At 33.9% G+C, this 12,109-nt stretch overlaps 1 protein-coding gene across 1 annotated transcript in view; it reads right to left on the minus strand.

The window, feature by feature from the left end:
- The window catches only part of LOC143230070 (apicoplast pyruvate carrier 1-like), a 132,186-nt gene that overhangs the window by 10,110 nt on the left and 109,967 nt on the right, over nucleotides 1–12,109 (minus strand). Inside the window, exons 6-7 of the mRNA XM_076463074.1 lie at nucleotides 11,588–11,773; nucleotides 2,437–2,559 (exon numbers count right to left, since the gene is read on the minus strand). Coding sequence (XP_076319189.1) covers nucleotides 2,437–2,559; nucleotides 11,588–11,773 — 309 coding nt within the window. The remainder of the gene's footprint in view (nucleotides 1–2,436; nucleotides 2,560–11,587; nucleotides 11,774–12,109) is intronic.

A 12,109-nucleotide genomic window follows, 5' to 3' on the forward strand; every position in this document is an offset into this window, starting at 1 on the left:
ACACTTGGTCCAAGGTTCTAATATCTTTATTAGAACTTCATTAAAGTAGACCAGTTTTAGTTTGTTGTCATTCGACTGAAGACGGCTTGTTGTTGTTGTTTTTGAATTAAGCACAAAGCTACACAATGGGCTATCTGTGCTCTGCCCACCACGTGTATCAAAACCCGGATTTTAGCGTTGTAAATCCGCAGACATACCGCTGAGTCACTGGGGGACCAATGTGATAGGACTGTAGATATACAAGTATTGGTTGGGCAAAGAAACCTCGATTAGCAGTTTCTAGCTCAAGTCTTCAAAAGAACCATGCAGGTAGATGGCTGTTAATGGTTATTTGTTTCAACCTTTCATCACAAATTTAATAATTTTTTAAAAATTATCCTAATCAAAGAGTTTTTGGTGTCCTGTGATATTAGCTCTATTAATTAGCATAAATAATGATGTTTGATATGGATGTATCGGTTGCATGGGAGTGATGAAAAGAAACAGTTAATCCAAATTCCATGGCATTAGTAGAGAGGAAGCTGTTAACACTGTTTTAGAGAGAAAATAATTATCGCCATGTATTTAAAAAAAATCGGGTTGGTTCTTTAAAGTACGAGTATTTTCCGAATAATAGCGTTGCTATGCTAAAGCTAATGCTGGTTACTATTTAGTCTCACTTTCTGACTTAGCATGCACTAACAAAAAATCATGATATCTAATCAAAAACACTTTAGATGAAAAAAAAAGGTGTAGCCAAAAATGGCCGAATACGTAACTTAAGGAAATGAAATCAAGAAATTTGAAACAAAACAGTAGCTTTACTTGAAACATAGCCTGGTAACAATAGCTTTACTTGAAACATAGCCTGGCAACAGTAGCTTTACTTGAAACATAGCCTGGTAACAGTAGCTTTACTTGAAACATAGCCTGGCAACAGTAGCTTTACTTGAAACATAGCCTGGCAACAGTAGCTTTACTTGAAACATAGCCTGGCAACAGTAGCCTTATTTGAAACATAGCCTGGCAACAGTAGCCTTACTTGAAACATAGCCTGGCAACAGTAGCTTTACTTGAAACATAGCCTGGTAACAGTAGCCTTATTTGAAACATAGCCTAGCAACAGTAGCCTTATTTGAAACATAGCCTAGCAACAGTAGCCTTATTTGAAACATAGTCTGGCAACAGTAGCCTTATTTGAAACATAGCCTGGCAACAGTAGCCTTATTTGAAACATAGCCTAGCAACAGTAGTCTTATTTGAAACATAGCCTAGCAACAGTAGTCTTATTTGAAACATAGCCTGGCAACAGTAGTCTTATTTGAAACATAGCTTGGCTAACTGATGAATGTTGTAAAATTCCTATCATTGCTGTAAGATTAACTACCAGTTATACCACCAGTGTTCATTTAATTACTCTACGTCACATTCTCAATACTTCTTTGTAAGCACTTTTCTCTCATACCTATAGTGTTTTTGATTAGGTACAGAATACAACGAATGAAAGTAGCATTTATATTGATAGAAGCCAGACTACTGAAACATGTATATGGGGTTTTTATGGCAGATAGTTGTGAAACTTATGCCATGCAAATTCTATTAACTAATAGATCATCATGTAAATAATTACAACATAGTCCTTAGTAGCGTCATCCGCCTATAATTACAGTTTTATGAAATATTTTGCTAAAAACGTTTAGATTGCTATACACAATAAACAAAATATATAATGAATAAAAATAATAGTTTTACTTATAAAATACAGATGTGGATGATGCATGATACAATCATACACAATCCACTGACGTCATAACCTTAGCAACATGTCGTCATTTCATACTTCAGGGAAATATAATGTCACTGTTCTTCTTGCAATGCACCTCCTAGTGCCATTTCATGTAAATATGAATGCTAGCAGCACGCACTCTGCTGGAAAACATTCGAACTATGATGTCACGTGACGTCTTTTTGGAACATATTCTATGGTGGTAGATAACTTTCACTGTCATGTGTTATGGCACCATGACAGTTTTCATCATGGAAGTAATGCCCTAACTATTTGCATTAAAATAAGTTTAACTGTTTCCAAAATTATAAAAATTTATTAATTGATTCGTTTGTTGAAAACTCCTTTATTAGTCCATGCTGTATTACTATGAGTGTAAGTTCCTTTAAAACCATAAAAATTCTGTACTTAATTTATTAGTTAAAAATCCTATTTTTAGGATAAATTGCTGTCAATTGAAATTAGCATGGAAAAAATTATTAAAATTTTAAAAAAACATTTAAAAAATATAATCTGTTAAGTTACAGTTAATTTCTCTCAGAATTACTTAGAAGTGATTACCCCTTTTTCGGGTAATTTGCTTTCAATTGAAATTATTATTGTTAAAACAAACACTGACCTGAATATTTAAATAAAGATAAACTTTTTATCTTCAACAATGATTTTCTAACCTTGAAAGATATTTTGTCAAGCATTTGGCCAATAAGAACCCTACAAACTACGTGGACAACACCAGATGCAGATCCCGTTGTGGCTAAAAATGTGTCATCATCTATAAATTTTTGTCCATACGTCTACAAGTAAAATGATACAATTTGTTAAAAACAAATAGCACTTATCAAAAGTTTCTTGAAGCCTAACTCTTACATACTTCACATTTTTCTACACGGTATTTAAGGTAAATCTATTTATTGTGCAGCAGTTTCAATTTTTCCAGGTTCTGGTTTGAATCTTAAAAATATAGTTTCATGAACTGCCCTTTCATAACATATTCTTATGAAAATGACGTATTAAAAGTGTTGAAAAACGAACAACTGTATTGTTTTATTGTGGGAAGATGGTCATTGTAATAATATGTGTTCATTCCAGAAGATAGATATTTGAGAAAGAGGCGACAGCAACAGTTACATTCTTGAGAGATGATCGTGTGTAGCAAAACAAGTAGTTTTGTAAGTCGCAGTAGAGATAAATGTAATCAAGTGTTAGGTGCTACAGTTACTAGATTTAATTGGACATTGATAAAACTAAAGATCAGAGGTGCTTTCATACTGTAAAGAAAATCTTGTAGAGTAACTGGACACTAAATATCTAAAATGGTACTAAATACGTTAATATGAAGATTCAAATTTGTGTATGTTTGTAGAAAGTTTATATTTGAACAAAGAAAACAAATGTTTTTTCGGACTGGGTTTTTCTCATTACGAATTGGAGCAAACGTGTCTTTAGAAATGTATAGTAAGTAATTGGCACTGAGGTTGTTGAAGCAAGAATAATTTCGAAAACTAATGTAAGAATAAAGAGAGTTTGAGATGGTAATTTATTGTTACACTTTTGGTTCTGGATTCAAGGAGAATGCAGTTGTAAAGAAACATCTCTTTGTAAAATTGTCAGGTGAAATATTATTAGAAAGTAAATAATATTTTACTATAAATGATGCAAATCTCTCAAATAATGATGGATTGGTAATTAAATTCTGGGTAACGAATTGGACGGTGATAACCGGTAGAGATTATGAATCCTTAATTAAGACAAATGAAGTATCAGTGAACTCAAACAAAAAAAGTAACTGGGAATCTTCCAATACATATGCAGGATTTATATGAACAAAGACATAATTTGACAACAAAAAAACAGCAAAAAACAAAATATCTACTTAGAACCACTGCAGATATTTTCTCCAAACGATGAACTGATGTTGTAACTACTTGTCTTACAGAGCATAAAACTGAAGTAGGTAAGAAACATGTTGTTAAGCAACAACGACAAAAGAAATAAAAGTAAAGAGATTGTTTAGGATATGAACCATCAAAGACTTATGATAAGCTTGCAAAATATATGCTGTTCAAATGTTGTATTGCTGAGAAAGAAAGATATTTTACACAAAACCAAATTACACTGGGTTCAGGGCAATAGCTGTGGCAACATTATGATATACTGCCAAGAAGATGAGAAAATTAGGATAGAATAACATAATATTGGTAATACCTCATTCCAAAATTAATGGAGTAGCCATTTTGTAACATAAGTCGAATAATAGCATATCAAGTGGATATCTCAAAATACTGGAATAAGACGGAAAGACTAGATGGTACTAAAGAATACTGGTAATAAACAACCATTCACATGTCAATACAAGCAGTACTGGTAATAAACAACCATTCACATGTCAATACAAGCAGTACTAGTAATAAACAACCATTCACATGTCAATACAAGCAGTACTGGTAATAAACAACCATTCACATGTCAATACAAGCAGTACTGGTAATAAACAACCATTCACATGTCAATACAAGCAGTACTGGTAATAAACAACCATTCACATGTCAATACAAGCAGTACTGGTGATAAACAACCATTCACATGTCAATACAAGCAGTACTGGTGATAAACAACCATTCACATGTCAATACAAGCAGTACTGGTAATAAACAACCATTCACATGTCAATACAAGCAGTACTGGTAATAAACAACCATTCACATGTCAATACAAGCAGTACTGGTAATAAACAACCATTCACATGTCAATACAAGCAGTACTGGTAATAAACAACCATTCACATGTCAATACAAGCAGTACTGGTAATAAACAACCATTCACATGTCAATACAAGCAGTACTGGTAATAAACAACCATTCACATGTCAATACAAGCAGTACTGGTAATAAACAACCATTCACATGTCAATACAAGCAGTACTGGTAATAAACAACCATTCACATGTCAATACAAGCAGTACTGGTAATAAACAACCATTCACATGTCAATACAAGCAGTACTGGTAATAAACAACCATTCACATGTCAATACAAGCGGTACTGGTAATAAACAACCATTCACATGTCAATACAAGCAGTACTGGTAATAAACAACCATTCACATGTCAATACAAGCAGTACTGGTAATAAACAGCCATTCACATGTCAATACAAGCAGTACTAGTAATAAACAACCTTTCACATGTCAATACAAGCAGTACTAGTAATAAACAACCATTCACATGTCAATACAAGCAGTACTAGTAATAAACAACCATTCACATGTCAATACAAGCAGTACTGGTAATAAACAACCATTCACATGTCAATACAAGCAGTACTAGTAATAAACAACCATTCACATATCAATACAAGCAGTACTGGTAATAAACAGCCATTCACATGTCAATACAAGCAGTACTGGTAATAAACAACCATTCACATGTCAATACAAGCAGTACTAGTAATAAACAACCATTCACATGTCAATACAAGCAGTACTGGTAATAAACAACCATTCACATGTCAATACAAGCAGTACTGGTAATAAACAGTCATTCACATGTCAATACAAGCAGTACTGGTAATAAACAGCCATTCACATGTCAATACAAGCAGTAGTGGTAATAAACAGCCATTCACATGTCAATACAAGCAGTACTGGTAATAAACAGTCATTCACATGTCAATACAAGCAGTACTGGTAATAAACAACCATTCACATGTCAATACAAGCAGTACTGGTAATAAACAGCCATTCACATGTCAATACAAGCAGTACTGGTAATAAACAGCCATTCACATGTCAATACAAGCAGTACTGGTAATAAACAACCATTCACATGTCAATACAAGCAGTACTGGTAATAAACAACCATTCACATGTCAATACAAGCAGTACTGGTAATAAACAACCATTCACATGTCAATACAAGCAGTACTGGTAATAAACAACCATTCACATGTCAATACAAGCAGTACTAGTAATAAACAGCCATTCACATGTCAATACAAGCAGTACTGGTAATAAACAGCCATTCACATGTCAATACAAGCAGTACTAGTAATAAACAGCCATTCACATGTCAATACAAGCAGTACTAGTAATAAACAACCATTCACATGTCAATACAAGCAGTACTGGTAATAAACAACCATTCACATGTCAATACAAGCAGTATTTGTTACTATATTTTGACATCATTTGGCAAACGTCGGTGAAAACTCATAGAAAATTTATGATTTTGGGAAAGTGTATGGAACAGCCCATTCTCACACTAAGTATTCAAACACGCTGATCATGAAGATGTGTTAAGGCCAGGGATTTAGAATTTACAAAATAGAAGTATCTTTTTTTAATTTAATACACTTAGTAAACAAAGGAATGTAAATCATCTTGGGAACGCAGGCTCATTCAGGGTTTAAGTTAGAAGTAGTCAGGAGTTTTATCATTATTGATACACTTTCAACTTTATACCTGGTAGGTCAAGCAGTTTTCATGATCTAAGCTTACAGTGGACACAAGACTTTGTCCCTTATTTGCTAATCATAATTTTAAAGAGCAAGGGTAAGACCATGTGACAATGTAAAATATTGCTGAAAGTTAAAACACAAAGGTTCAAAGGTACAAATGGTTGCTACAGTAGTAACTGGTAGGAGAACCTGATTAAGGACAGTCAGATCGTATATCCATCCATGAATAAAAAAATGTAACATTTCATTTGAACTCTTGCCTGACAAAAACTAAGGGTTAAAATAGCCTATAAAAGGTTTTAGTCTTAAAGTGTTTATAGAAAGATATAACTTCTCCACACTTACCATGGAGTACTTACTACAAGGAAACATAATACAGTCAAAATCTCAACATTATGGAGATAGTGGAGCAACAGGTTTTGTTAGCCTTTTAATGAAACAATAGCACCAGAACTTGTCTATTACTACTAAAATAATTATTAATTATCTGACTCGTACGATTATTCAAGGCCAACTGTTGAAGTGATATAAATAGCATTCAATTACCGGTGTTCTCAGGCCCATTTCATAAGTTTCTACAGATGTTAAATATGTCAGATGGTGATATTATAAAGAGTTTTAATCTTCTGTACTTCTTTCCCCTCAATGTGGATTCCTGTAGTTGGTGAAGGGACCTCTCAGAGAAGGTTTTGTACTTACAGTTTACCTCCTCTGGGATCTAAACATCTACCCACATGTTTGCCTTGGGTGACGATCCGTGAAAGGAGGAGAGGACCCTGGTGGTCGAAGGGTCCAACCCAAATACACCACTTTGACCCTGAATTTCTGTAGACAAGTAGCCTCGAGATATCCCTCCAGGGTCAATCGGCTGGCCCATTTGGACTCTGATTAACTGGGAAACAGTGTTGGACATTCTCAGCGGGTGTTGTAGACATTGTGTCTGATTCTGGTGATTGGGTACAGTGCTCATGAAACCCTGGCATTTCTGTAATGTCCTTGTTTGGTATTGCAGTGCTTTTCCTAGTAAGGCTCCATGGTGGGTAAAGTCAATGGGCTTTCAAATATTCTTTATTTATTATGGATCCCCCAATTCAAACTAAAGATAATATAATAAAAACATCCCATACGTAAACGACCACATCTTTAATATTCTGAATAGCAGTCTTTAATTTCTTCAACATCTATACCTCATTATCTGATATTGCATTCTCTATTAAACAAATATTTCAGGACAAATGTCTCCCTTTTTATTCAGAAGGGACTAGATAGCCTTGGTGGCTTTCCTATGTCAGTCAAAAGCGACGTTCTGAGAACATCTTGGTGGAAACTTTAAAACACAACGAACTCCTCTTACATTCAAAAATCATTGTGGATATACCCAGTGAGGTTACTCCCAATGCTACTTTGAATTTGTCGCCAAGTGTTATTGGTGAGAGGTATTTGAAGAACATCCCCAAGTGAGAGATTCTCGCTGGTTTCTCCATCCAAGGAGATTCTGCAGTGAGATTCTCCACTCATAAAGATGAATTATGCTGTCGATAAATGTTCTAATTTTGACGATTACATCACCATGTCCACCTGCCACAATTGAGGCAGGTTATCTAAACTGCAAGGTGCGGTATTTGTTGGAACGAGTGTACTGGCACATTAAGTAAGCTCATCTAGTTCCATAAATGGCCTATAGTCCTGTATTTAAGGCTCGACTCAGCATCGGTTGATAGTCAACTTGAAGTGGACTATAGTCCTGTATTTAAGACTCGGTTCAGCGCCAGTTGATAGTCAACTTGAAGCGAGTAATATGATAACAAGCTTTACAAGTTCAAGTCTTCTGTTACTCTTGGCCGTCTTGCTTTCGTAAGGAGGAAGTTTTCCTGTTGGTAGCAGTTTTTAACTCATTGTTTTACTTTTATTTGGGACTGGCGCATCAATGTGTGGTCTGTGTGACACTCAAGTCACAATAGCCTACATTTTACAGTCGTACTGTCGTTTCCACCGTGAGTGACGGCTCTATTTTATGGTTACCATTGGTTCACCCCTGATGTTGGACAGTATCGTTGACGAAACTAGTATTGTACACCTTTATTTTATTTTAATATGATCCCTATTTACATATTTTAATAATTTTACTTTTATTTTCATTATATTACCGGTTGTTTGGCGCAAATAGCCTGTTTCCACTAAACAATTGTATATATGCAAAACGGCTCGTTTGGGTTGATAAAATTTTTTACGTAGAAGAGCGAACAACGTTTCGACCTTCTTCGGTCATCGTCAGGTTCATAAAGAAAGAAAGAGGTAACTGACCGGAAGCTGACCACATGTTTGGAAGGGGTTGTGAAACTGAGTGTCGGAATGTAGAGGGCGGTGTTAGATGTTTGAATATATAATTTTATTTTATTTATTTTATTATATTAATATAGGTATAAAGGTGTTTCTTTATATTGGTTTATTTTGGGTTTAAGTTGTTGTATAAGTAAGGCTTCTTTCATTTTGCGTTTGTTTATGTTTGTTTCTTTATTTAGTATTTGAGTGTTTAATATGGTTATGTTGTGTTTATTTGACTTACAGTGTTTGAAAACGTGTGAAGGTGACTTTTTATGTTCTTTGAATCTGGTTTCCATTTTTCTACTTGTTTTTCCAATATAGAAGTCGTGGCAGTTATCACATTGTATTTGATAAATAATGTTGGTGTGGTGTTTGTCAGTGTAGGTTTTATATAGTATACACCTCAGTTTTGTGCCTGGATTTTGAATAAATTTGGTATTAACTGGAATGTCATATTTTGTTACTAGTTTTTGCCAAATGTTGGTTATGTGTCTGCTGATGTCGGGAAGATATGGTATGCAGCAGTATACGGTTTCGTGGTTTTTTGATTCGTGAGATATATTTACTTTTGTTGGTTTATTTTGCTTTCTGTCTAGGTGTGTGCGTATAATGTTTTCTACGGTTTGTGGAGGAAACTTATTGATGTTGATGAAGTAATGTTTTATTTTGTCTACTTCATCGTTAATTTTATCTGGTGAGCATAGTTTTATGGCTGTGCTTATTTGGTTTCTTAGTATGTTGAGTTTTTGTTTTGTTTTTGTTGAGTCCCAAGGAATGTATAGTCCAGTATGGGTTATTTTTCGGTGGATTTCTGTTTTGAATTGTGTGTCGGTTCTTGTAATTTTGAGGTTAAGAAATGATATTTGATTGTCTGTTCATGTGAAGTTAATGTTGGTATGTATAGAGTTGATGTGAATTTTGAGATCTGAATTATAGAAATGATATTGTCTAGAACTGGTGATACTGGGTTGCCCATACTTCTTTTGTTTGTATATAGTTGTGGTTGTTGAACATGAAGTCTGTCTTTATCGTGGTGAATTCTATGAGTGTTGCTAATTGGTTGCTGGAAATGTCTATAGTTGGGTTAGGGTCTCGGATATAGAGTTCTAATGCTATCTTGCAGGCTTCAGTGGTTGGAACTTCTGTAAAGAGGGATATAATATCGAAACTGGCCATTAAGGCTTTATAATTAAGTTGATTTAGATTAGACTTGAAATTAAAAGAGTCTTTGATGAATAAGCTGGCTGATGTTACATATTTGGAGAACGCCCATGCTATGTATTTACCAAGATTGTAATTAAACGATTCATATGTGGACATTATTGGTTGTAATGGACAATCTGGTTTATGAGGGTTTATGGTGTGCGTGAGTCGGTTTTACGTAGGTAGGAATAAAGTGTTTGTGAAATTGTGTTGGCTTTTTGCATTTTTAGTAGTAATTTGTTTAGTTGCGTCTTTGTTGGATTTGTGTGTATTGGTTTAAATTTGTTCATGTCTGATAGGATGTTCTTCATTTTTTTGATGTATTCATCCAAAATGAAAAAAAAAGAACATCCTATCAGACAAATAAACAAAGACAAAGTCAAATATACACAACATAACCATCGAAAACACTCAAATACTAAATAAAGAAACAAACATTAACAAACGCAAAATTAAAGAAGCCTTACTTATACAACCACTTAAACACAAAATAAACCAATACAAAGGAACACCTTTATACCTATATTAAAAATTGTAAAATAAATAATATAAAATTACATATTCAAACATCTAACACCGCCCTCTACATTCCGACACTCAGTTACACAACCCCTTCCAAACATGTAGTCAGCTTACGGTCAGTTACCTCTTTCTTTCTTTCTTTCTTTCTTTCTTTCTTTGTGAACCAGACGATGACCGAAGAAGGTCGAAACGTTGTTCGCTCTTCTACGTAAATTATTTTCTCAACCCAAACGAGCCGTTTTTACATAAATATTTACATATTTTTACATATATATTTCTCTACAAGTCGGTTTTCTCCACATCACTAAACAATTGTATTTCTTTATCCTCAAGCTATATGCATATAATTTAGATACAGGTAGAAGCTATTGCAATTGAGAGAATGTATCTCTAACTGACGTTATTGTTATTATGGTCCTTGATACTAGATGTAATGCAACGTAAAACAAAATGTGTTTGAAATGGATATATAGCAGGAAGGATACATGGGTTAGCACCTACTGAGAATTTCCATTCCTCCAAGAGTAGTAAAGAACTCTGTAGAGTATTTTCCAATAATAAAATTTTACTTGAATAAGATCTCATTATACAGCAGGTTACGAGAAATTAGTTTGTTTAGATAATTTTGAGAACTAGTAGGATTTTTAAGAAAGACACTTTGCTATAGGCGTTTCTATAAACATTCAGAGGTTAGCAATACAGAGAAAATGGCAAGATAAATGTCAATATCTGTCGTTTTATTGGTTCTAAATAAGTAATAAATAAAATTCAGTTTCCCCACTATTAAAGAGTCATGCTACCTTGAGAAAGACAGTAGATGTTAGTACTTTGTGGGTATGATATTTTTATACTAGCTTTCTACTTAGTGCTCATTTCATCTTTGAAAGGAATTCAACACCAGTGCTAAGTTGAGTATCTACATTACTCTGCAGGAATCACTTAAGTTCCTTAGTTTAGAGGATTTCAAGTCACAAAAAATAAATCTTTTATTGCGCCAAGCACTGTTCACATGTCACAAAAAATAAATCTTGTAGTGCTCCAAGCACTGTTCACATGTCATTAAGTTCTTTTTTATGCATCAATACACGTTCTTTATTTTGGAAGGATGTTCTATATCTTAGAAATAATGGTTCGTAACTATAGAGGAAAATTGTTCTATTGTAAAGATGTATTGGGAATAGTACTTAGGAATGCTACATACATTTCAATGATAAAATGACAAGTTCCTTACATTTTAACTTCATTTAGAAAGTGAAACAAAATCAGCAAAAACTAAAAAATAAAATAAAGGTAATAATATTAGAAACACATCACTTACTTTATAAAAATTATTCACAAACAGTGATGAATGTATCGAACCAATGCACGCTATTAGTAAGATGTAAAATTCTTTCATTTTCAAAGCTTCTTTTGGAACCACACCAAATTCTCTTGGAAATGGTGGTTGTGTTTCTTCTATTTTCTGATTCGTCGAATTTCCTTCTGACGTCACAGAAGAATCTTCCTGAAAGGTTAATGTACAGACCTTGTGTTCACAACCAAATTCTCTTTGTGCTGATACAGGATACAACATTTGTCAATTTGAAATATAAGTATAATATTTCTAAGTTTAAAAATAACCACTACTTAGTCTCTGTGGAACACACGACTTTTCAACAAGTTTCTAAGTTTAAAAATAACCACTACTTAGTCTCTGTGGTACGCACGACTTTTCAACAAGTTTCTAAGTTTAAAAATAACCACTACTTAGTCTCTGTGGTACACACAACTTTTCAACAAGTTTCTAAGTTTAAAAATAACCACTACTTAGTCTCTGTGGTACACACAACTTTTCAACGTG

This window comes from Tachypleus tridentatus, chromosome 10 (genome assembly GCF_004210375.1).
Source record: "Tachypleus tridentatus isolate NWPU-2018 chromosome 10, ASM421037v1, whole genome shotgun sequence".
Taxonomy (NCBI): Eukaryota; Metazoa; Arthropoda; class Merostomata; order Xiphosura; family Limulidae; genus Tachypleus; species Tachypleus tridentatus.